At 33.0% G+C, this 25563-nt stretch overlaps 4 protein-coding genes and 1 non-coding gene across 7 annotated transcripts; 4 read left to right on the top strand and 1 right to left on the bottom strand.

The window, feature by feature from the left end:
• The first annotated feature begins 436 nt into the window (after positions 1-436).
• LOC125870816 (DEAD-box ATP-dependent RNA helicase 57) lies at positions 437-6754 on the top strand. 2 transcript variants are annotated; one of them, XM_049551346.1, is made up of 13 exons: positions 437-629; positions 800-865; positions 1035-1164; positions 1283-1407; positions 1521-1612; positions 2933-3029; positions 3127-3207; positions 3295-3524; positions 4240-4434; positions 4618-4708; positions 5774-5896; positions 6085-6235; positions 6360-6754. In XM_049551346.1, the coding sequence occupies exons 1-13, from the start codon at positions 549-551 to the stop codon at positions 6557-6559; spliced, it is 1662 nt and encodes a 553-aa protein (XP_049407303.1). In that variant the 5' UTR covers positions 437-548; the 3' UTR covers positions 6560-6754. The 2 variants fall into 2 exon arrangements, with proteins under 2 accessions (XP_049407303.1, XP_049407304.1); XM_049551347.1 differs by having other exon boundaries at positions 438-629; positions 800-847.
• Positions 6755-7650: 896 nt separating this feature from the next.
• Positions 7651-7722, bottom strand: TRNAQ-UUG (transfer RNA glutamine (anticodon UUG)). Its single transcript has one exon. It is a non-coding gene; the product is annotated as a tRNA-Gln (tRNA).
• A 448-nt stretch (positions 7723-8170) lies between these two features.
• LOC125870821 (protein OSB2, chloroplastic-like) lies at positions 8171-9676 on the top strand. The gene has a single exon (XM_049551360.1). It carries the CDS (start codon positions 8297-8299, stop codon positions 9458-9460), a length of 1164 nt encoding a protein of 387 aa, XP_049407317.1. The 5' UTR covers positions 8171-8296; the 3' UTR covers positions 9461-9676.
• Positions 9677-12117: 2441 nt separating this feature from the next.
• Positions 12118-16015, top strand: LOC125870825 (beta-1,4-xylosyltransferase IRX9). Its single transcript, XM_049551363.1, has 3 exons — positions 12118-12946; positions 14462-14693; positions 15665-16015. The coding sequence occupies exons 1-3, from the start codon at positions 12180-12182 to the stop codon at positions 15776-15778; spliced, it is 1113 nt and encodes a 370-aa protein (XP_049407320.1). The 5' UTR covers positions 12118-12179; the 3' UTR covers positions 15779-16015.
• A 4482-nt stretch (positions 16016-20497) lies between these two features.
• On the top strand, positions 20498-24751 carry LOC125870820 (protein IQ-DOMAIN 2-like). Of its 2 annotated transcripts, none has more exons than XM_049551358.1 (6): positions 20498-20677; positions 21207-21305; positions 21869-22195; positions 22388-22609; positions 23338-23457; positions 23708-24751. In XM_049551358.1, the coding sequence occupies exons 2-6, from the start codon at positions 21231-21233 to the stop codon at positions 24401-24403; spliced, it is 1440 nt and encodes a 479-aa protein (XP_049407315.1). In that variant the 5' UTR covers positions 20498-20677; positions 21207-21230; the 3' UTR covers positions 24404-24751. The 2 variants fall into 2 exon arrangements, with proteins under 2 accessions (XP_049407315.1, XP_049407316.1); XM_049551359.1 differs by having other exon boundaries at positions 20516-20539.
• The last annotated feature ends 812 nt before the right edge of the window (positions 24752-25563 follow it).

Raw genomic sequence — 25563 nt, 5'->3', positions numbered from 1 at the left:
TTAATCCTACAAATACACATTAACTCTTTTCAAACCGTGATAATATCACACCTTAAACCTTCCTTTTTCTATTTTTCATTTTTTTTTATATATTCTCTTATCTTTTCCCTCATCCTCCATTAAAAAGAATTAATTATATCTTAACCCTAAATAATTTGACATACTTAAAAAAGTATATAAAACTTAAATTTTACATCGTCTAACAAACATTTACATATAAGTATTGACGAACAAATTAAGTTTCAACTATCAATGCGCGTGTAAAACATCCAGACTAAACTTTTTACATCTTTATGAAAATTCGAGCTTATATGATTACGCATTTAGATAAAAATGTTAAGTATTTTTCATTTATTTATTTATTTATGTATTTATTTATTTTTTAAAAAAGAATAAACAAAGCCGCTGGGGTTTTACAAGTAAACTGAATTCATCTTCTTAAACCCTGCAATTCCCACAACTTGTTTCTCAGCTGCCAAAATTAACTTGTAGCGTTGCCTCAAATTTCAGCTCCAATTTCTCTGCAATCGAAAACCCATCTCAGAGTTATGGAAAAAGATGCATCTTTCTTGTTTGGTGGCATCTCTTTCAACCGCAAAAAGTTTGCTCGCGATTTCGACAGATTTAAGGTATTTTGATTTTGAATTTTTTTGCTTCGACCCTTTTTTAGTTTCAGAGTAAAAGAGTGAACTTTATTGAGAAATATGGATTTTGGGAATTGTGGGGTTGGGTTTTTTTTTGGTTTGAATTTACATTGCAAAGATTCTTGATTTTTTTTTGTGTGTAATTTGATGTGTAGGGGAAAAACATAGTTGATTCAGCTGAGAAATTGCAATTGATTGAGAAGGTATTACTGTTGAACTGTGTAAGTTTGATTCTCCAAGCAGTAATAGGAAGGAACCCGAGTTCTTCCGAATCAGTGTGTTTATAGCATTTTAGCGTATTCATTGTTTCGATTTCAGATGTTTCTTGTTGTAAAAAACTCAATGATTTATTGTGTGTATGTCATTGATTTGGTTTTATATTTCACCTAGGAGGATAAAACTATTGATGATTCGTTAGAGAAAGTGGAGTTCGTCGAGAATGAGATATCTGAAATGGAGGATGGGACAAGTACTAGCGTGAGTAAGAAGAGGAAGAGGAAGGAGAAGGGAGCAGTTCATGGTAAAATTCCTTTGTCTGTCTATTTGAGCTTCTCGTTTATTTCTTTGTACATAGTATAAAATGGTTACTGAAGTTTGCTGTTTTGGCCCTTTGTTCTAATTCATGGCATTGGTTTTAGACTCAGTGGAGGGATTTTCCGTCTTCAAGAGTTCAAAATTGAAAAAGGAAGCTGCAAGCGAAGAGACTGATCAATCTGTAAATGAACTGCTTCAGGGAAAAAAAGAATATTATCAACAATTGGAGGTTTGTCTCATTTGCTATGAGTTGGTTGTAAGCCTTTTTGCTGCGTTCATGAATTGTTGACAAATTTTTATTGAAGAGATATTTCTTCTGTTCCTTTGATTTTGTGGATTTAGAGGGACGCAATTTTTCGGAAGATGCACAACATTCATGTTTCAGGGAGTAACATCCCTTCACCATTGCTCAATTTTGCTGAACTAAGATCAAGGTACTCTGTCATGCATTGTGTTGATTTTTGATCTGGAGACACATGATTCTCTACCTCCCTTTCTCTAATGGTCGCATGCTTTACCAAGGCCAAGTATTTAAGATGTTTATTTATTTACAGTAGGATATACATCTAAGTTGCTCGGACTCTTCACTTTCGGTGCCGTACCCGTGTCGACACGATGTGGGTGTGGGATCCATACCCGATCTACTAATTTTGGGTGCTTTGACCAAATTCGAGGGAGAAATTCTGGGCAAATTCAATGATTTCTATAATCAAAACAAAAGCTAAGGTGAAATTAAAGAAAATGAAATACCTTGCATAGATAAATTTCTATTGTCACTCCTTTCCTTTTATCCCCTTCCAGGATTCTCTCTTGATCAATATTTTTCCTCAAGTTTTCCACATAATATCTCATAATTTAGGTTTTATAACTTTATTTTTAGATATTTGAATTATTTTTAGCCGAATCCTTGCACCCGTATCCACACATGGATCCGTATTCCCGAATCTTAAAATTTAGATCATAGAGGATCCGACCTCTAGATCTGCACCCATATCGGACACCCGCACCCGAGTCCGAGCAACTTAGATATTCATTGTATGGAACAGTTCGATCATGTTAAGGAAGTTATTTTAGTGAAACTCCCAATAAGAACTTAGTCTATTCATTTTGTTGACCGCTTTCTATGTCTCCTTGAATCTACTTTATGTGAGTTACACATTTTGTTGTAATGTGTCGAGCAAGAATAGGCTGTGATGGGGTGTTGAGGAATATTTTAAGCTGTTTTGAATTGATCTAGCATGCAAAATAAGTAGGCTAATGAAAGATTTTGCTGTTTCTCCTGCATTTATGGTATCTTTTTTCTTATCTATTACAATTTTTTATGTCTTATATTCTTTTTCTGGGGAATGGTTGGGGAAGGGGGATCACTTACGAGGCTTAGCTTAAGAAGCATATAGGACAGGGCTTGTAGAAATATATCATAAATGCATAAATGATTTTGTTCTCAATTGCTACTCTTTTTCGTCATGTCATCTTTACTTGTGTACTGTGCCTCTTTTGGGGATAGACTGTTGGTGGTAAAATGAGGTAGGATTCTGCAACTGTGCATTGAAGTCCTTTTTCTCTAATACTCCTTTCCATATATTCCCCTTTACGTCATATTCCCTTTCTTAGGACATAAACGGGGGATGTACTAAGTTGTTGTTAAAAGCAAATTGCTTTGTCTCTATTGATCAGTTAATTATTGTTATCTGCACTTGACGTTCCCTCTGTCCTCAGTTTCACCAACAGTCTGTTTGTATATGGTGCCACAGATATAAATGTCGATCATATCTATTACGAAATCTGGCAAAACTGGGATTTAAAGAACCAACGCCAATCCAAAGGCAGGCTATTCCAGTCCTCTTATCTGTATGATCTTCCTTGAATTCCGCCACTGTTTTATATATACACATGTATCTTTCTTGTTTTCCTTTGAAAATCTTTAATCATGTTTGACTTTCACCAGGGGCGGGAATGCTTTGCTTGTGCACCTACTGGTTGTGGCAAAACATTTGCTTTTGTTTTTCCTATACTTATGAAACTCAAGGTACATATATATTGGCATTGTTATGTTTGCTCGTCATCATTTTTATTATAAGTTAGAAGACATCTGACAGCCATCTTTTTTGATCAGCACACTTCAAAGGATGGTGTCCGAGCTGTAATTCTTTCCCCTACAAGAGAGTTAGCTGCTCAGACAACAAGAGAATGCAAAAAGTTGGCCAGGAAGAAGTTCTACATCAGGTTGATGACTAAACAACTCGCTAAAAGTGGGGACTTTTCTAAACTGCGATGTGATGTACTGATCTCGACACCATTGCGCGTAAAGTTTGCTATCCAAAAAAGAAAGCTTGATTTAAGTAGGTATGTTCCTCATTTTCTAGGGTTCAAACTCGTATGTGCTAGTGTGGGCATTTCAATTTTCAACCTTATTGATATTAAATCAGTGTGGTCTAGTTAAGTACGAGTTTCTGAGGTGATGACATTGTAGATCCCAAGACGACTGCATAATTTGTACTGTAATTCATAACAAAAAGCAACTGGTGAAGTTAAGGGTCTAGTTTAGAGATATAAAGCTCTTTGTTATACTGCTTGATTTGCACCATCACATTTAGATTTAATTATTTTTCAGGCTGAGTTTGTCTCATTTTTACTTTTATCATTGTTTATTATTGTTTGTTAATAATAATCTACCCTAGTGTGTCGTTTATGGCATTTGGATTATCACATGATATTATTGCTGTTTTGGCTACTTTTGCACTGTTTCTTATTTCAATTTCTCTTCATTGTCTTCTTCTTTATACCGGGATTTGTTACACTTTAGCCGAGGGTCTTTGGGAAACAACCGCTCTACCTCCATGAAGTAGTGTAAGGTTTGCGTACATTCTATCCTCCCCAGACCTCACTTATGGGATTTCACTGGGTATGTTGTTGTTGCTGAGTTTGATGTAGAGGAGCATATGCATTGGCTTTATTCTGTGTAGACCTAAAAAAATGTTGCTATTTGGAATTGGTGCTAAGTATTTCCTTTTTTTAATCAGCATTAGCATGCCTTTACACCAACTCCTTTTGGATGCAGGGTTGAATTTCTTGTCTTAGATGAATCTGATAAGCTTTTCGAGCCTGGCATGCTAGAGCAGGTTGATTTTGTGGTGAAGGCGTGCACAAATCCTTCAATTCTTCGGTCATTGTTCAGTGCTACTTTACCCGATATAGTTGAAGACCGAGCACGTACAATAATGCATGATGCTGTTCGAGTAATTATTGGTAGGAAGTAAGTACTAATAGGCCTTTGGTAGATGTATCTTAACTCTGCAGTGAAGTGAATGGTTATTTGGCTTCATACTCTCTTTTTTTTGTTGTTTTTTGGTGAAGGAGGAGAAGATCTTCCTTCCTCTCCTATTTCTGACTTTCCATCTTGGTGAATGCTTACTCGGCTGCTTTTGTATTTCTGCAGAAATTCGGCATCTGAAACAATAGAGCAAAAATTGGTATATGTAGGGAGTGAAGAAGGGAAGCTTCTGGCTCTTCGTCAAAGCTTTGCAGAGGTATGATCCTCATGTTCCTTAGTCATCAGAACTGATTGTATACCTCTTTTATGTGATTGGAGCCGCCGCTGGCATAATAATTGCTTGCACAACACCTTTACTTATCCCCCAAAAATCCTAGAACAACAATATTTACATGAGGGATTTCACATGAATACTAGTTTCTACACATTTGCTGTGGAACTATCACTCTTGAATCACTCTAGCATATTTAGATAGTGCATTTCTGTTATTTCCTGCATTTTCTTTCTTTCCATTTCCTCAGATGTCCATCTGTGCTGTCAATTGTTCACCGTTTTCTTTTTCTGCTCAGTTGGTTTTTATATTCCCAGAAAATGGGCTCTAGTTGAAACCCCTTGATTTGATGATTTGGAGCCATTGTTTTGCTGAGAGGGATTTCAACATCTGAGTCGTGCTTCTTTCTTTTTGTTCACTCTATAAGAAACTCCTGTTCCTTTTGCTGCTTACCATTTTGTAAGGTTGTACTGTTACTTAAGCGAATCATCTTCTTCTTTTGATAGGCAAAGGGGAGTTACTACCTTGAAAAACAATTAAATCCCCGTAAAACCTACAAAGTTTGTCCAGTTGTCTATACAATATGGTATGTTATGTGTGCTCCAAAAACATAAAAAGAAGGCTTAATAACATAGACAACCCCTTAAACTTGCCAATAAATTTTGAGGGGCTGTGATTAAGGCTTAAGCCTTAAAGGAAAGAGGTTTTTTAGATTTATGTACAAACCGTCGACATCAGCCCTCAAGGGGAAATTCCAATACGATATTGCTATGTTTACTTCCAAAGTCACATTCTTTTCATCGACACTCGCTGGAACTTTCACCAACGGTCAATTGCATTTTCACGTCTTAGTTTGGTGTTTTTATTTGATACCATAGTGATTGTTTGGAAAATCTTATCATCATTGCTAATTTAGTTAGTTTATCTTTTTGCTATTTTGTTGAGCTGATCTATGATCAACATCTACAATGATTTGTTAACTTGATAATGTATACCTAACTCATCTTATTATTGCATTGCCTCTCTGATTTATTATATATATATATATAGAGTTTGAACCCACCAGTGCTAGTATTCGTTCAAAACAAGGAGCGTGCAAAGGAGCTATATGACGAGCTAAAATTGGAAGATATTCGACCCGATGTTATCCATTCAGACCTTTCTCAGATACAGGTAACTTTTGCATGACTTCTGTATTTTCTACATCAAGAGGAGATCCATCTGCCTTCTGTTTTAGATAGAGCAATATATGTCGATGTTGAAGTTCAGGGTTATGATTTTTTCATATTGGCTGATTACATTGTATCCTGCTGTATAGAACACTTCTTCTGGTTCCTACTTATACTTTAATTTTAATGCAGAGAGAAAATGCTATTGATAATTTTAGAGCTGGAAAAACATGGGTTTTAATTGCCACTGATGTTGTTGCCCGGGGTATGGATTTCAAAGGGGTTAACTGCGTAATAAATTACGATTTCCCAGATGCTGCTGCAGCATATATTCACAGAATTGGTAAATATCCAACCCAAATTCGACTTATACAACCTTATATAGTGATTCATAAGTCATAGTCTTACAGTGAATCATAAGAGTTTCAATTGTTCACTGAAAACTGCACGGTGATTCTTGTAAATAGGACGTTCTGGCAGAGCAGGAAGGAGTGGACAGGCGATAACATTTTATACTGAAGCAGATATTCCCTTTTTGAGGAACATCGCAAATGTTATTACGTCTTCTGGTGGTGAGGTTCCTGAGTGGATCATGTCTCTGACCAAGAAAAAGTGGAGGAAACACAGACCACAAAGAGAAACCATTTCAACTCAGCCAGACATATGAAACATCCCTCACAGTTTTGAGCATTATATCAAGTTTATAAACTTTTTTTACAACATTAATGTATGATTCAACTTGTAATTTATTTTATGTATGAGTTTGGAATGTTCACTTAAATGTTAGAGATATGAATGTTTGTCTTTTTTGAAAAGAAACTCTGTGTAGTCCTTGATTCTCATTAAGTAAATGGAGTTCCTTAAAGTTAGTTTGTGGATTGTTTTTAACTCCACTTGTTATAAGGAAGTTTTTTGAAGTTGGTGTTTCATGTTTGAGCCGAGGGTCTGCCAGAAACAACCTCTCTACCCCCACAAAGTTGTGGTAAGGTATAGTCCGTGCATATTCTACTTGAATCTGTGAGATTACGTTGTTGTGGTATTTCATGTTTGTTTTAAGCTTTTTTTAGGTGGAACTTTTTAAATCTTTTACTTTCACGAAAAAGACGGAAAATGTAGTCACCTTATCTTGATAATCATTTTCATGACTCGAACCCATCATTTATAAGATTGCTTGCACATATAAAAAAACATTATTTTTCTTACTCGAATCCATAACTTATAAGATAAATAAAAATTATGGCCATCGCTTGTGCGTATAAAAAACATTATTTTTCTGACTTGAACCCATAACTTATAAGATAAATAAAAATTAGAGCAACTTTCACATATAACAAATATAAAAATCATATTTGTATGTTATAATTATAGTTTGCATAATAGCGCTTCGTAACAAATTTTATGTTTGTTATGGAGCTTTTGATTTGTATAATTCGCTTTTTATACAAATTGTTCAGTTTTGTATAAATTTATTTATACATTGTAATTTGTATAATTATAAGTGTATAGGACGAAAATATATGTATTTACATATACATTTTTCTCTCGCTTTATACAAACACAAACGCATTTTATACCGAAATGTATAAAATGACTAATTGTATACCGAATCAGACGGCAAAAAAAGGGGATGTTTGTTGCGAATTACAATTAAAATAAACTATGGCTATAACATTTAATTTGAATTAATTGTTTGCTATTTCATACAATTTTCCCTAAATATTATGGCTCGAACATGTGACTGCACACGAAAAAATAGAAAGGTCCTACCGGGAGTCGAACCCAGGTCGCTGGATTCAAAGTCCAGAGTGCTAACCACTACACCATAGAACCTTGTTGTTCTATTTTCTGTGTTATATTAGGAAGTATGTATTATAATAAACCAAAGAGTTAAATTATCAGCACATCACTTTTTCAATTTTCAATACTCAACTATCCATTATTTTCTTTATCGCCCCAAACTATCATTTCATTCGCAATAAAACACACTTCGATATTACTTGACTAGATATTTGCTCCCCCCCCGACAACATGCGTGCATACGACAACTTATTAATTAATATACAGAGAAAGTGATAGTTAAAATATGAAAATCACAAAAAGATGATAGTTTAGGTGGATTAACATAAAAATAGACAGTGAAGGTATAAAACTCACGAAAAAGTGATAGTTCAAATATGATTTTTTTACCGTTATCTCAAATTCGGAAAAGAAAGAGTATATTGTAGTTATACTAAAGTTCAGGGCGACTATTGCAAAATCTGGAAACCATCGAAACCAAAACATAAAACCCCACAAAAACCCTTGTGTTTCTTCCTGTAAAATTCACTTTCATCTACACAAGATTCACAAAATACCCTGTGTGTATATGAAAGATTCAAACTTTCTCTAAAACCCAATTCCATCCATGAATTACTTAACAAAATCAATAGCAAAAAAGGCCTTTTTCTCCTCTTCTTCTCCCCAAAAATGCCAACTTTTACTCCAAACCCTCAGTTCAAGATTTGCCTCTACAACCATTTCTAAGCCAAGAAAACCCAAAATCCCTAAACCCCAAGACCCCTCTTCATCTTATGTGCTTACCCATCCAAGAATTGAGATTTATGATGAAGCAGAAGATGTGTCTTCTTGGCCAAAGCCAAGTGAGATACCTTACCAAGCAAAAGTTGCAAATTCTGTTAATCTTGTTGGTTTTGTGCAAACCCCAGTTCATTTTGAAGCTTCCACTGATGGGAAATATTGTGCTAGTACTGTTGTTGCTCATGAGAATAGTGATGATAACTCTGTTTTGATGATTCCTGTTGTGTTTGCTGGTGATTTAGCTCATATTGTTGCTTGTCATGTTAAGGAAAATGATTGTGTTTATGTGTATGGGAAGTTCTCTATGGAACCATTGTCTTGTGAATTCATGGATGAATATCAGTCTTGTTTTCATATTGTTGCTGAAAATGTCAACTTTGTGCAGGGTCTGAAACGAAATGTTTCCCTCAAGGGAAATGTAAAATCAGTTTATCTGAAAGGTAAGAACTTTGTGTTGGATGAAAATGATAACCAGCATTCTGATTATTTGGTCAAACAGAAAGAAAGGTTGTTTGGTTTAGAATATGATGATTCTGTTAATTTGGGTGAGAGCAAGTCGGAGGAAGGTGTTACGGGAGGTGATGATTGGAGAGACCTTATTAAGAATCCGAAACAATGGTGGGATTGTCGAAAGGCGAAGTTAGATGGAATTGTGAAAGCAAGGCACCCTGATTTCAAGAAAAAGGATAGTAGTACTTCTCTATGGATTGAGAATGCTCCAAGGTGGGTTCTTGAGGGACTTGAAGGACTTGAATTCGATGCTTATGCTCCTAAATCTAAAAGCGTTGGGAAGGACGTTGATTCTTGGAAAGATTTGCTGGAGAATCCTGATAAATGGTGGGACAACAGAGCTAGTAAATTGAATCAGAAAGCACCTGATTTTAAGCACAAGAATACTGGTATAGGGCTTTGGGTCGGTAGCTCACCAGATTGGGTGTTGTCTCAGTTGCCACCATTGAGGGATCAACGAGCTGCTTCTTCAGACAAGTAGGGACATGCAAGTAGGACTTGAAGGGAGGTAAGCAATATACACGATGAACCAGAGCTATTCTCAACTTCATTTTAGGAAGAGTTTCCATATAATTTTGATGCTATGGCAGTAAACTTTGTCCAGTGTAGTCAAGTCCTGGCCACCTATAGTTTGAGAAGTATTTCGGTGGAGGGAAGCACATTGTCGTTATGCTTATAAAACACTTATTTCCCCCCATAATGGTACATCTTATAGCACTTTCTTATGATGGTTTTGTTTTCCGATGCATCTTTTCATTGTGATTTTGGTGAATATGAAGTTCTTGATTGTAGTATTTTGAAAATAATGGTGCTGTTTGCTCATTCCTCGTACTTAAGCTCCGAGGCCAAGCCAAATTTCTTCATGCAAAATTTTCTCTATTTTTCTGTTGGTAGGTACCAGTAAGATAATATGACATGTTGGAAAATTTGCAAAAAGTGAAATGTAGGGGAAAATAATGACATGAACTTGAATATCAACCTAAGCTCACTAGTCTGGAACTTTTACCAGTTGTTTAGAGAAAACTACTAGTAATAATAGTATGCATCCAAGGAATGACATTGTTGAACACATATCTGTCTTAGATGACTTACGAGTCTGTCTTATCCGCTGCCTGGCATCTTTAAGACACTTACGAGTCTGTCTTATCCGCTGCCTGGCATCTTCATATAGCGTTACAGCTTTCATTACTTGAAACTATGGATAAAACAAGTGACAGATGCTCCTTTGGTAAATTCTGACTGTTAGAAGTCCACATGTGAGTGATGACTGGTTTATTTTGATTACAGTGTGCGGCCAAGGTATGCAGACGTTTGTTTCTGTGTGCAGTCAGTTAGAATGGTCAAAATCACATTGCATCGCACAAAGAATCTGCACCATGTATAGATTATTCAGTTTTCCAATAAGTTTTGAAGTGAATTAACTTGCAGGGTCATTTTAAATTTCTCAACTACAGCTTAAGCTTATAGTCAAGTAATGACCTGGTTGGCTAAAGGATCAACTTTTGGGAACATTATGCTATTTTCTATATGTTAGCAAGCATATTTTGAAGTCTGAACCATGTTCTAAATGGTACAGCAAGTTCTGAATGTTGTGAAATTTGTCTATCATTGTTGGTTTAGTAAGCTGTCACAATAATAGATAGAGTTGGTACTCAATTTCCCTCTGGTTTCAATGTCACATTATTTCGTTCTTGTTATTGCTCTCATAACTATATTCCCTTTTTCAAACTGTTTGGCATGCTTTATTTAAGCGGAGGGTATATCAGAACAATCTCTCTATCTCTATAAGGTAGGGGTAAGGTACATACACTCCAGTCGTTACATTTATGTTAAGTCTAGGCGCTTGGCTGTTGTACCTTCTATTAGATGGTCGCTACATTTATGTTACATCTAGTTGATTGGCAGTTGTACCTTCTAATCTGGATTCGCACTGCAAAAGGCCCATTTGAGGGGAAAGTGTTTTCTAACAAAAAAAAATTCATACCTAGGATTTGAACTCAAGACATTTGGTTAAGGGTAATGGGATCTTATCCTTGCCACCACAACTCTTCTTGGTGTTTTACCTAGGTGATTCTTACTCTGTATGACTTTGACAAATGTGTGGTTAGATAGTTGTCAATTATGTTGCCCATATCCTTCAAAAAAATGTTGACGCATCCATGCTAGATATTTCAAAAATGCACAACTTTTGGAGGGTCCAATATATGGCTATATTCTTGAAGGAGCTGAGCAACATAGATTGTCTTGCCACCTTGTTTACTTATATTCCAAACAAGTTCTGAACAAAAACTCAATACAGAAAGTAGTTCAAAGTTCTCAATCCTAAACTAGTACTCCCTCTACCCAAATCAGTTGTCATGTTTCCTTTTTCAAAAGTCATTTTAATTTATTTTTGAAACTAAATTAGATTAAATTAATTTAAGATTTAAATATTCAAAAACTATACAATAAAACTCTATAACTAGCAACTTTTCTCATGTTAATTTGATGAGAAAATATACTTTAAAATGCTAATTAAATTTTACATAGTTTCACTCTCGAGAAGCAAAATGTAACAACTAATACGAGAGGGAGGGAATATCTATCTTATTTCCTTTTTTTTAAGGTTTCACACTCAAAACTAGCATTTTTTAAAAAGTCTATTATCATTAAGATTTTGATTAAACATCATTATGAGTTCATAAAGGTTCTGATTAAACATCATTAAACTTACGTACTGTTTTAAGTGAGTAATAATTAATAATTATCTTTAAAATAGTACTTCATTATGATAAACAATTTAAATATGGTCACCAACTTGCTTAAACAACTCAATTAAAAAAATAGCAAGGTGCATGACATTTCAAATATGAAATTATTTCTTGAATTTTAGGTGTATGAGCTTTCCATCTCAACTACTATTTGGTATAGAAAGCAACTTATTTCCTTCTGCATATGATTAAATTTCTTTATTTTTTTCTTTTACTTCAAGCAAAACCCCTCAACCAAATGAAATAAAATTGAGAAACAACCAACACTTTGTTTTCATTTAACCAAACCTTCAATCATATACATGTTTGTTAGCTCTTGTCCTATTTTTTTTTTCTATTCTCTATCATAGTAGTTATATATAATTTCCATACTACATTTTCTTGTCCATTACATCATAGCATAATTTTCTTCTATTTTATTTTTTGTTCATTAAGATCGAAGAATCTTTTATGGGGTCTTTAGAAAGATCAAAGAAAAAAGTTCAACTATGGAAGAAAGCAATTGTTCATTTTCTTCTTTGTTTTGTTATGGGATTCTTTACTGGCTTTGCTCCAACAGGCAAAGGCACTACTACTTCAATGTTTTCCACTAGGAATGCTATTGCTATTCCCAAAACTCATCATGAGTCAAATCAAACATATCCTTCATTAAACATGATGGTCAATAAACCTTTGTCAGACGAAACATCATCAACAACAACAACAATAACAACAACAGTAACATCACAATGGTCTAAACTAAATGAAACGAGGCACTCAAAAAAGGTCTTAGTAGAAGATCAAGAGGAGGAAGAAGAAAAGCAACAAGATCAAGATCAGGATCAAGATCAAGAGCCAGAAGAGGCTAACGATGAGTTCTTGAACACCAAAAGGCTACTAATAATAGTCACTCCAACAAGCGCGAAGGATCAAAATAGAGGAATGTTACTAAAGAGGCTATCAAACACATTGAGATTGATTCCACAACCAATTTTGTGGGTAGTTGTGGAACAACAAATTGAGGATTCACAAGTATCTGAAATACTTAGAAAAACAGGCATTATGTATAGACATTTGGTTTTCAAGGAGAATTTCACTAACATTCATGAAGAAGTGGATCATCAAAGAAATGTGGCACTAAATCACATTGAACATCATAGGTTAAGTGGGATTGTTCATTTTGCTAGCCTCTCTAATGTCTATGATCTCACCTTCTTTGATGAGCTTAGAGCAATTGAGTAAGTATTCTTAATTTCTTTTCCTCTCCATATTCCTTTTAATCATTTCCATCATATATATATATATATATTCTCTATATAGATGCAGACGTGGAGTTAGGATTTTGAGTTTATCTGATGTGGATTTTAGAAAATGCAACTTATTGAATTCTTGATAAACTATTTAAACATATATATATGGTTTGAGCCAACACTACTGGAATATGTCAAACCCTTTAGGTGAAACTATAGTTCCGCTCTTTATAGGTTTTTCAATTGTTCATTTAACTTAGATTTCTTGAAAACGTTATAACAAGTAACTTATTTTATTTTTCAGATTATTGATGTCACTTTAGTAAATGACGGTTACAGTAAGCTATTTAGATGGAATAATAGTATAAAAATTACTCTTTTAAATTGTCAGTGTATAAAAACTAAACTCGGATAAATTTGGATACTCTCAAGACATCAAAAGTTAGTTGGGAAGCCAAAAAGTAAAATTACAATGGAAAAGGTGTTAGTTGGGAAATTCTTGTCCCACATATTTAAATATAACATGAAAAACTTTAGTTTTTTTTTAACAAATCCTACTTATGGACTTGTTTATTTGGTTGTTATAGTGTCTCACTACTTAAACAATTAAAAATAAAAAAAATGCACTTAAAATCAAGCCTAATTGACTAATAGTCTAATAGAATAAGTTTATCATATCCAAGTTTTTTTTTCTTCAATTAGTTTGTTTATTTATACTTAACACTAATTAGTGTTAAGAGGTAGATTTTTAAGTAGATTAAGCATCTTATATTATGTCTTTATAGAATAAGGATCCAAGAAAATCTTTGACAACTTATACAAACACATGGCTTTGCTGAGTTTTTTTAGAAAATTGTTTCTAGAATTTATAAAAGGAACAATTTGATGCACTAAGTTCTTGTTATATGTGAGATTTGGGAAGAGTTGAACCATATTGAGAATCTGTTTTATATAGATTTACCTTATATTATTGTGAGAAGTTGTTTTTACGACTTAAAAATCGTGATCTCCTGGTCTAAAGGTGCAAATTCATAATTTAAATTTTATATTACATATAATTTGATCTACTGGGTTCAAAATCTATTATTTATACTTCGTTAGTAAATTTTTTAAATACACATACATGATTTGAGTCAAAACTACTGAACTTAGATTTTCAAACGAACTCATAATACGTAATCTTACCTTGCATTTTTGTGAGAGACAATTTTTACCGCTTGAACATGAAACCTCTCGGTCCAAAAGTTGATTCATACTTTAAATTTTATGAGTTAGATAATTACACAAACCTTTTGGTTTATTTTATCTCAAAATTCATAATATTTATACTTATTTTAGTGAACTTTTAACATAAATACACAATTTGAATTCACACTGTGCGACCTTAAGAAGTTGTTTTCTCTACTGAAAACCTCTACCTCAGATAGATTGATAATATGAATTCTATGAGTTTAATATCACATATTATATGATTTGAATAAAAATTAGTGAATTTTATTACAGGGGATTTGGGACATGGCCAATGGCATTATTATCAACAAACAAGAAGGAAGTAATAATAGAGGGACCAGTTTGTGATTCATCAGAAGTTATGGGGTGGCATTTGAAGAAATCAAATAATTCAAATATAGATGAAAGGCCTCCAATTAGAATTTCAAATTTTGCTTTTAATACTTCAATTCTTTGGGATCCAGAAAGATGGGGTAGAACTTCTTCTATACAAGACACTTCTCAGGTAAAATAAATAAATATATTATTTTAATTAAATTTTAGTTTGGGAAAATTCATTTTAATTAACTTGATCTTGTTGAAGTAAAAAATGTGACATTAGTTCGATAATATGCATCTTTAGTTAGCTTTTCGATCTTACACTTAAATTCATTTTAGCAACAAGTTATTTCATGATTATTATTATTATTATTATTATCAAGATAAAGAATCTCAGCTTCTATATATATGTGTGTGATGTAGAATCATTAAAAAAAAAAAAGTTACTTCCTGAAATGTCAATTTTTTTAAAAAAAAAAATTAAGAAATTTAGTAGGTGACCTCAACAAACTTCTAGTCATCACTATCATTAATTGACCATAGACAGCCAAGTGCTTTATAAGAAATCACTAATTATACACCTAATCATATATTTATAATAATTGACAACTAAACTTTACCAAAACTTTTCCATAAATGAATATAGGTAATGAAAAGTAAAAGAATAACTCAACTATATGATCTTGTCACTTTCTCCTAATTTCTTTTAAAAATAAATTACAATATCCTTAGATTTTAGAAGCGAATTCATAATTTTGAATTTATAAGTTCTGAATTTTATGACGATATAACGAGTGAGTTTAAAATTATGTTATTTATGTATTTTAATGAATTTCGTAATATAAATACATAATTTAAGACTAAGCTATTGAATTATGTCAAACTCATAACTTGTTCTATGTATTAGACCTTACAATAAACTTCAAATCATATGCTTATTGTCATAGTTTGAAAATCTTAATATTACGAGTTTGAATCCTAATAATTTTATGCTTACTATTTCTCATTAATTATGTTGGTCTTCTCACAAAAAACTATGTGAAAAAATGTAAATTAAACAATTTAAAATATAATTAACTTCCAAAATCCTCCCTAAAAATACAAAAAAAAATATTTATCCCCTTTTTTTTTTATAATTTTTTTAATTATTATTTGCAGGATTCTCTGAAATTTGTGAGAAAAGAGGTTCTTGAAGATGAGACTAAATTGATGGGAATTCCTCCAAATGATTGCTCCAAAATTTTGTTATGGAATCTTCCACTTTCGACTTGAATATATTTCAGAGTTATTTGATTTTAAGAAAAAAGAGAAAAAATAATCATCTTCTGATAAATGATAAAACAATTTGTTTTGCTAGAGAAAATCTATCAATATTTCAGAATTCTCATATTTATTGTTATAATCCCTCTTGTTTAGTTTGTTGTATTTTTCTTGGTCCATTACTAAAATTTTTGTTTTAGATGTAGACACACATTGGTCTTGTCATTTTAATTGAAACAATTTTTCCTTTGAGCTTTTTTTCTTTCTTTCTATTTAAGTGAAGTTGTGCTAAATTAAATATTTGTTATATTGATAATTCTAGTTATAACAAAAACATATACTGATGTAATTTTATAAGTGAAGTAAAAAAATTGTAGGATATACTGTTGTGATTTTGAGGTATAAATAAAAAAAAATATAACATATACATTTTGGGATGGCACAAAAAATGCACCTTTTGCGTTGCACTTCCTCATCACACTCTTTTATTATCTATGAATTCAGAAGTCATGCCTCAAATTTTAGACAATGATTTTTTTTTTTGCATATTTTCTTAATAAAATAAAGTCCTTGTGGTGACTCGAGATTGTCTTTTAAGTTCAACGAAGTTATTGATATTTGAGGTACTACTACTCTAATATATCCTGGAAAAAAGTAATCCAATACCTCGGATACATAAAAGAAATCGAATATTTCTTAAGAATAAAGTGATCAAATTAAATGGGCTTGAATTAATAATTATATATTTTGATTTATTGTTCTTAACTCATGATACTACTAGTATGAGGATTTTACCCCTAGATATTTTGTGGGACAGATAGACTATTTTCGATAGAATCTCAATTAAGAAAAATGTAATCAAAGAAAGATTGAAAGTAAAATAACGAGAAAACAATGACAAGATACACAAAGGAATCAACAAGTAATAGTGAGAATTGAAGTAAAAGACACTACATGACTATTAACTAATATTACTAAATACATGGAAGATGAGAAGATGAGACTGACTCCCTACCTCTCGCACATAAAAGTATGACAATATGTACTCGGCTACCTATTAATCTTTTTTATCCTAGTTCTCTTACACACCTTATCTAGGTTACATTCTCAATAAGATAAGATGTATCATGTCTTGTCTAATCACCTCCTCAATTCTTCTTTGGTCTACTTGTCTTAAAACCTGCTATATCCTAGTGCATGCACATATCTTCTCTTCACATATCCGAACCATCTCAAACTCACTTCCTTCATCTTGTCTTTCACAAAGGTCACTCCACATTGTTGTTGGGTTCTGAAGGTGATTAGGCGTCATACGGAAGCTTACAATTGCAATCAAGACGATGATAAATTAGATGACAAATAAAGCGATACTAAAACATAATATTATTAATATGAAAACTAATTTAAAAGAAAAATATTATAACTGTTGAGAGAATAAATCTCCCCATAAACTAAACTCTCTAAACGACTACATTGTGGATGTTATTGTTTTGTGTTAAAAGAAACAAACCTATATTTATAGAGTCCTAAAACCTTTCCTACTAGAAAAGAACTAGTTACTCCAAAACATTTTTCTAAAAGAAAAGAATAAACCAAATATGAAAGAATATTATATTTTCCTTTCAAAAAAGTAAAAACATTTATGGTAATGTTTTGTCTTTTCTTTAAGAAAAAATAAATCTTAAATTATGGTAAGAAAATCAGGGCAAAACCCTAACAATTGTCATGTGTAACTTCATTTCTAATTTAAAATTTCATAGTTCGTATAACCACACATCCAATTGAACATTCTCATTTCCACTACTTTCATCTTCTAAACATATATCTCTTGACTAACCAGTATTCTACCTCGTATAACAATTTGGATCTACCCACCACTATAAAACATATTCTATAACATAACTCCATTTGTCCATTCTCTAAAAAGTCAAGAAAGTAGATACAAAATTCAACAAGTAATGACTATGTTATCTATAGCAATATAATAACTCCAAAACTATGTTTTGTTCCAAACAAAAAGAACAAAAAGAAGAGGAGAAAAAACAAAGGAAGGTGTGGGACTAAATGCAAATGCACTATCAATTTGTGGGGTTGATCATGATAAAATGAAATCAAATTTTTATTTTTTTTTATTATTATTATTATAACGGTCACGTAAAACTTACATTATATTTTATTNATATACATTTTGGGATGGCACAAAAAATGCACCTTTTGCGTTGCACTTCCTCATCACACTCTTTTATTATCTATGAATTCAGAAGTCATGCCTCAAATTTTAGACAATGATTTTTTTAATATTGTCTTAATAAAGTAAAGTCCTTGTGGTGACTCGAGATTGTCTTTAAGTTCGACGAAGTTATTGATATTTGAGGTACTACTATTCTAATATTTCCTGGAAAAAAGTAATTCAATACCTCGGATACATAAAAGAGACCAAATATTTCTTAAGAACAAAGTGAATTAAATGGGCTTGAATTAATAATTATATATTTTGATTTATTGTTCTTAACACATGATACTACTAGTATGAAGATTTTACCCCTGAATATTTTGTGGGGCAGACAGACTATTTTCGATAGAATCTCAACTAAGAAAAGAGTAATCAAAGAAAAATTGAAAGTAAAATAATGAGAAAACAATGGCTAGATACACAAAGGAATCAACAAATATTAGCGAGAATTGAAGTAAAAGACACTACACGACTATTAACTAATATTACTAAATACATGGAAGATGAGAAGATGAGACTGACTCCTTACCTCTCGCACATAAAAGTATGACAAAATGTACTCGGCTACCTATTAATCTTTTTTATCCTAGTTCTCTTACACACCTTATCTAAGTTATATTCTCAATAAGATAAGATGTATCATGTCTTGTCTAATTACCTCCTCAATTCTTCTTTGGTCTACTTGTCTTATCTGAACCATCTCAAACTCACTTCCTTCATCTTGTCTTTTACGGAGGTCACTCCACATTGTCATGTGTAACTTCATTTCTAATTTTATCTTTAATAGTACGTATATCCACACATCCAATTGAACATTCTCATTTCCGCTACTTTCATCTTCTAAACATATATCTCTTGATTAACCAACACTCTACCTCGTATAACAATTTGGATCTTACCCACCACTATAAAACATATTCTATAACATAACTCCATTTGTCCATTCTCTAAAAAGTCAAGAAAGTAGATACAAAATTCAACAAGTAATCACTATGTTATCTATAGCAATATAATAACTCCAAAACTATGTTTTGTTCCAAACAAAAAGAACAAAAAGAAGAGGAGAAAAAACAAAGGAAGGTGTGGGACTAAATGCAAATGCACTATCAATTTGTGGGGTTGATCATGATAAAATGAAATAATAATAATAATAATAATAATAATAATAATAATAATAATAATAATAATAATAATAACGGTCACGTAAAACTTACATTATATTTTATTGTAACGGTTGTATTCCTATATATGTCAATAAAGTAATCTAGTTAAATAAATGCCTTGATATTATACGATGAATAAAGAAATGCCATAACAACCATAGGTTTAATTTTATAATATTCACATCTTTGTCAATCAGGTTTAACAAAAGTTATTTTTTTTTGTTATAAAGGACAGAAGGTGACAGTTGGCCACCTAAGCTCAAATAAATTTGCATTCATCTTTTAACTCTTACATAATATTTGTTACGTTAATCCTCACCAACATAAATATTAAATAATTTTATCTATAATAATTTAAACATATCAAAAAAATACTTAGTAATAATTTTTATTCGGTTGAAATTTAAACCCGAAGTCTCATAATTTCTTTCCGAAAAATAATAATTTAAGAAGAGAAGAGTTTACTTCAAATTTACGTCTATGTTTTAATCATATAAGTTTTGGTTCTTGCTAGTTCAAAAACTTTTGATGTTTTGTTATTGGTGAAATGTCAACTTCACCTTGAGTGGAATATTAACAAACACAGATTAGAACTTTGTATTATCTCTCTATTTCTAATTATTTGTTCATTTTTGAATTGACACAATAATTAAAAAAATAATGATTGACATCATAAATTTATCATTTTATCCCTATTAATTATGAAATAGATGAATAAAAAATTTAATATTTCAAAATAATTAATTGAGAGTATAATAAACTAAAAAAAAAATCATTTCATGATTTATCAAAATGAACGAATAAAAAAGAAAAATTAGATAAATAATTAGATACAGAAAGAGTAACAAGTAACAACCTTTAGTATTTATCATTACTAGAACATTACTGAGAAAAGCACATAATAAAGAACTAGAAGCATCTATTCATTGTTCACTTTAAACTTTAATGGTGTGTAACATCTTTTCTTTAACTCTTATTTAAAATAATAATTTACTTTAAACTTATCAAGAATCAAGTAAATTAATTTTTAAAGTCAAATTTATTTAGTTCAATTCAATCTCATTATGATCTTTTCATATTTTCATTCTTGGATTCTTCTTTCGTAACCATGGAAGGACGTGGTGTAAGTGGATAAGATTTTTTCATTTTTAATATTTTAAATTCTATTTATGAGTATGATAATTTTTTTTCAGATAGTTATCTTTCTACTGGATGGATTCTGAATGATGATAATCTAATTAATCGAACTTTAATACGAATTCGACAGTTTCAATAAATAAATCTTTCTTTAGCCAAGATCTGCTTTCTTCCTCTCTCCTTACTTCCCTCACTTCAATACTAACAAGTGCTCATCTCAAAAGGGGTGACACCAAAAGGGTCCAGCTATTTTCTCTATCTTTTTTGTTTTCTGTATTTTGAGAAGAAAGAAAAAAAAGTAAAAGCTTATGGTCCTTTCAAGAACACAATAAAGAAGTATAAGCTCCCATAGATCTATCAAGCTCCAATCTTTACTGGGTATTTTTTATTTTTTTTAAATATCAACTAAAAATGTGTGTTGTTCTTATTGTATGCTAGCTCTGTATTTTCTTGTTTCCTGTTTGATTTTTCAGTTTTCTTGAAATTTTTGGTTGTTTGTATGATTGATAACTGGGAAATGTTTGATCTTTAGTACATTATATAAATGTTCTTCTTTTTTTTTTTTTTTTGTATATATTTGGTGGCAATGGCCGAGTCAGAATTTTCATCAAGGTTTCGTTGTATAGTATATATACACAAAAAAAATTGACCTTTGTATATATAGTGTGACTTTCTACTGTTTGGTGGAGTTTTTGCTATTTGGTGCATTATCTTCTGTTAAAGTTGATTTCTTTGTTTTTCAGTTGAAAAAAGAAGAGATCTTTGAAGCTTAATTTATCTAATTGGTTTAGTAGTTGTGTTATTTAGATTAATTTGGCACTTAAAAATCTTGGATCTTTATTTTGTGTAATTTAGGCACTTAATAGAGAGGTTCAATCACTTAAGTGTGTAATTTATTGTGTTATAGGGCAAATTGTGGAATGAAAAGAAGATGGGGAAGAAAGGAAGCTGGTTTTCTTCTGTAAAGAAGGCTTTGAGCCCAGATCCTAAGGAAAAGGCTGACAAGGTATATTGTAATAGCATTTCTGTTCTATGATGCTTGGACTTTTCAAAAATGTATTCGGGTGAGTGTTGGATCCTCCAGAAGTTGTCAATTTTGGAGGATCTGACGCGGGTGCCGCAACCGTTTTGGAGAGTCTGAGCAACATAGTTTCTATCCATTCCTTGTGAATTTTGTTTAGTTTATCTAGTGTTTAATAGGAGGTTGTGGAGGAACGTGGATTAGGGTAGAAGATTAGTAGGTAGTAGAGTATTGTCTCGCTTATCCATCTAGTAGTTGTAGTATTTGTCGTGTAGCTTCCTGTCCGTCGATTTCTGTTACTATCTAATGTCTTTAGTACTTCCATTATCACACTTTTTTAGGTGTAGATACTGTTCCATTTCAGTTATTTCTTTTCGATATGCTTTTCCTTGAGTCGATGGTCTATCAGAAACAACCTCTCTGCCTCCTAAGGTAGGGGTAAGGTCTGCGTACACTCTACCCTCCCCTGACCCCACTTGTGGAATTACACCGTGTATGTTGTTGTTGTTGTTATCTAGTTGCTGATACTTATTGTGCTTGAACATCAGAAAGCAAGTAAATCAAAGAAGAAATGGTTTGGGAAAGAAAAGCATACGCTCCCTGACTCTTCGACCGCGGTAACTGCAACAGCGTCTCCTCCTCGTCCTGTTCCTGCCCCCCCTGTGGAAGAGGTCAAATTGGAGGAAGTGGAAGAGGAGCAGACGAAACATGCTTATTCAGTTGCAGTTGCCACAGCTGCAGCGGCTGAAGCTGCTGTCGCAGCTGCCCATGCTGCTGCAGAGGTTGTCCGGTTGACTACAGTGAACCAATTTTCTGGCAAATCACAAGAGGAAGTAGCTGCAATAAGAGTTCAGACTGCATTTCGAGGTTATCTGGTATGCTTTTTTTTGCTATCGAGTTTTGCATTTTGTTTTGACTGGTATTCCCTGATATGGTCACATTTGTTTCAATTGTTTATGACTTCTGAATAAATAGCACTAAATGTATGTTGTTTCGTTTTCGGAGAATGTAGAAGAAGTGGTTGATGCTGAGATAACCTTGCAAATATTTTGGTTTATCATTTGTAGGCTAGGAGGGCATTGAGGGCCTTACGAGGACTTGTCAGACTCAAATCGCTTGTTGATGGACCTACGGCCAAGAGACAAACTGCAAATGCTCTAAAATGCATGCAAACACTATCTCGGATGCAATCTCAGATTAGTTCAAGAAGGATCAGGATGTTGGAGGAGAACCGAGCTCTCCAGAGGCAGCTTATGCAAAAGCATGTGAAAGAACTTGAGAGTCTGAGGGTTAGTTTATTTCTTTTATTCTCTTCTTCTCGTTAAAGAGAGGATTTGGTGCTGGAATAGACGAACATGATTGTTCAATATGCACACTCAAGATAAATCTACCCCTCAATAACCAGAATGCCATTCAGTCATAGTCCCTTTGTCTCAATTTGTTCGTTTTACTTTCCTTTTTAGTCCGTTTATAAAAGAATGCCTCTTTCCTCTTTTTGGCAACTCTTTAATCCTAACTTTCCACGTGACATATTTAAGACCACAAAATTAAAAGGGATTTTGGTACGTTCTTCATATCTTTAGTTTAAGACCACACGATTCAAAAGTTTTTTCTACTTTCTTAAACTTCATGTCAAGTCAACAAACTAATTGAAACAAGAGGGAGCATTAAGTTTCTTACTTATGGGTCCTGGGGTGGGGAAGTTATGTCACAATTCAGCAGAATGGTGCTCAGAATATGCTGCAAGACGGGATTAGTTATTTTGTTTCAAACATCTTCTATAATTGGTCAAAATACTTTGTTGATTTCCTATAGCTCTCTTTTGAACAGCTAGGGATCTTTGTATCATTCTGTGTTGTCAGCCAAGTTTATACTTACATTTCTTCTCTTTGGAGGGAGAGGGTTCTCGTCTTTTGGTTTAAGTAGGTGAATGTTTATTCTGGTGGAAATATGAACTTTCCTAATGAATTTGAACTTCTTATCTAACAGCACTCTTTGTTTTCTCATTTTTTGATAGAGAGGAGAAGAATGGGATGATAGTCTACAATCCAAGGAGCGGGTTGAAGCTAGCTTGCTCAGCAAATATGAAGCTGCAGTTAGACGAGAAAGAGCGCTTGCATATTCATATTCTCACCAGGTATTCAACTAATATTTGTTTCATAGATTATAAGGCCCCGTTTAGACATGATCCCAAATCGTATGTCCAAAATTCAGAATGAAAGATTGCTGATAGCTTGGCCTCCACTCATGTTGTCCTCCCCTATTACACATACACTAATGCAAGACTCGAGAGATTGAATGATCGGTGTGTTTAGAGATTATAATTTTTCTCGAGCTAACAAGAACTTTATGAGTCATTGATTGTGTCAATTTTTAAAACTGAACAGCAAACCTGGAAGAAATCATCAAGATCTACCAATTTGTTGTTCATGGATCCAACCAATCCGCAATGGGGTTGGAGCTGGCTAGAGCGGTGGACGGGTGCTAGGCCTTGGGAAAGTCAAAGCATGTCTGAGAAACAACTTAAAACCGATCAGATATTTGTTAGAAGCGTGAGCATTTCTGGAGGAGAAATTGCGAAGTCATTTGCCCGTCATCAGCTGAATTCTGAACTCCCTTCGTCTCCATCCAGCCAAAAGCCGAGCCATCCATCAGGCTACCACTCTCCAACAACCCCTTCCAAGCCAACCACTTCAGTAGCAGCAGCCAGAAAACTGAAACCAGCAAGCCCGAGAATTAGTGCAATGAACCAAGATGATGATATCCGAAGCATGCAGTCAGAACGGAACAGGAGGCACAGCATTGCAGGATCATCTATAAGAGATGATGAGAGCCTGGCAAGCTCGCCTTCAGTCCCAAGTTACATGGTGTCCACTCAGTCTGCGACGGCCAAAACACGGTTGCAAAGTCCATTAGGCATGGAAAATGGCACACCAGAAAAAGGATCAGCAGGGTCTGTGAAGAAGCGGCTCTCTTATCCACCGTCACCTGCCAGACCAAGGCGGCATTCAGGCCCACCAAAATTTAACACCTCCTTGAACACCTCCATCACCGAAGATCATGTGAATGGAGTCGTCAACTAATTATTCTTGTCACAAACAATAAGCAATCCTGCCACCCTTCTGGCTTATAGGTATGCGTTAAAAATGCCATTCTTTGTGCGATATCAACTACTTTGATTTGCTGCACTTGAGTCGAATGTCCCTCAGAAACAACCTCTCCCTCCTAGACTTCACTTGTGGGATTTCACTTGGTATGTTGTTGTACGGGCTTTGCCTTGGATGACTTGCTTTTCGCGTTACTTTCTCTCGCGGTTGTCGATGCCAACAAAAGTGCCAATAGTTGTGAATCATTTTAGATAACATGTCCTTGACTGTGATTACATATATGATTGTATTATTTTTAGTACTATGTACACCCTAATAGTGAAAGAAAAAAATGTTACTATTTCTTTGTTCAGACAATTGGATACTGCTTGTTTCACCTTCCCATGTTTCTGCAGAAACTTTCTGGAGTGAATATAGTCAAGTAGACAATGTGATTGGAAAATGCACGCGTGTACAATGACTACGTCTCAATTCCAAATAAGTCGGGGTCGATTATATGAATCTTTACGAAAAAATATACATGAAGTGTGAATGATCAAATACATCTGGAAAAAAAATATTTGTGTGAATTTTACCAGCAAGCATGCAGTTACTTCTTCTGTTTTAATCTTTTTGTCTTACTTTTTTTATTTTTTAGTTCCTTTGAAAAAAAAAAACATGATTATTTTGGCAATTTCTTAATTGCCATTTTTTAAATGTCATGTTTAAGAATTAAGATCACAAAATTTAAAAATATTGTTTCAAATTTTTTGTCTTACTTTTCTTTAGTTAAAAAAAATTTATTATTTTGGCAATTCCTTAATTGCAATTTTTCAGTTGTCGGGTTTAAGAATTAAGACCACAAAATTTAATTATTTTTGTTTACTTCTCAAAATTTTATGTTAAATCAAAGTTAGATAAATATATTTTTCCTTTTACTTCTCAAAATTCAATAACTAAAGTCAGACAATTAAATTAAAATGGAGAAAATCGTTTTTCGAGAGTCAACCAATTTAAATTTGACTAACAATTTGCGCATGGAATCTTCAAATTTTTTGAAATGAAATTTATATATTTATAAACTACGTAAAACATACTATAAATCATAATAATGATAATTCAAAATGTTTAAAAGGTCTATGAAAAACTTACGATAA

The sequence above is a fragment of the Solanum stenotomum genome, chromosome 7 (genome assembly GCF_019186545.1).
Source record: "Solanum stenotomum isolate F172 chromosome 7, ASM1918654v1, whole genome shotgun sequence".
NCBI classification, from domain to species: Eukaryota; Viridiplantae; Streptophyta; class Magnoliopsida; order Solanales; family Solanaceae; genus Solanum; species Solanum stenotomum.
This window is presented reverse-complemented; position numbering and strand designations above follow the sequence as displayed.

Excerpts from the sequence above, each read along its gene's own strand:
- LOC125870816 (XM_049551346.1), top strand. The coding sequence starts at position 549 with ATGGAAAAAGATGCATCTTTCTTGTTTGGTGGCATCTCTTTCAACCGC. Across the intron at positions 3,208-3,294 it reads CTATACTTATGAAACTCAAG|CACACTTCAAAGGATGGTGT; the intron begins GTACATATATAT and ends TTTTTTGATCAG. Across the intron at positions 4,709-5,773 it reads TTCGTCAAAGCTTTGCAGAG|AGTTTGAACCCACCAGTGCT; the intron begins GTATGATCCTCA and ends ATATATATATAG.
- LOC125870825 (XM_049551363.1), top strand. The coding sequence starts at position 12,180 with ATGGGGTCTTTAGAAAGATCAAAGAAAAAAGTTCAACTATGGAAGAAA. Across the intron at positions 12,947-14,461 it reads GATGAGCTTAGAGCAATTGA|GGGATTTGGGACATGGCCAA; the intron begins GTAAGTATTCTT and ends ATTTTATTACAG. Across the intron at positions 14,694-15,664 it reads CTATACAAGACACTTCTCAG|GATTCTCTGAAATTTGTGAG; the intron begins GTAAAATAAATA and ends TATTATTTGCAG.
- LOC125870820 (XM_049551358.1), top strand. The coding sequence starts at position 21,231 with ATGGGGAAGAAAGGAAGCTGGTTTTCTTCTGTAAAGAAGGCTTTGAGC. Across the intron at positions 21,306-21,868 it reads CTAAGGAAAAGGCTGACAAG|AAAGCAAGTAAATCAAAGAA; the intron begins GTATATTGTAAT and ends CTTGAACATCAG. Across the intron at positions 22,610-23,337 it reads AAGAACTTGAGAGTCTGAGG|AGAGGAGAAGAATGGGATGA; the intron begins GTTAGTTTATTT and ends ATTTTTTGATAG.
- LOC125870821 (XM_049551360.1), top strand. The coding sequence starts at position 8,297 with ATGAATTACTTAACAAAATCAATAGCAAAAAAGGCCTTTTTCTCCTCT.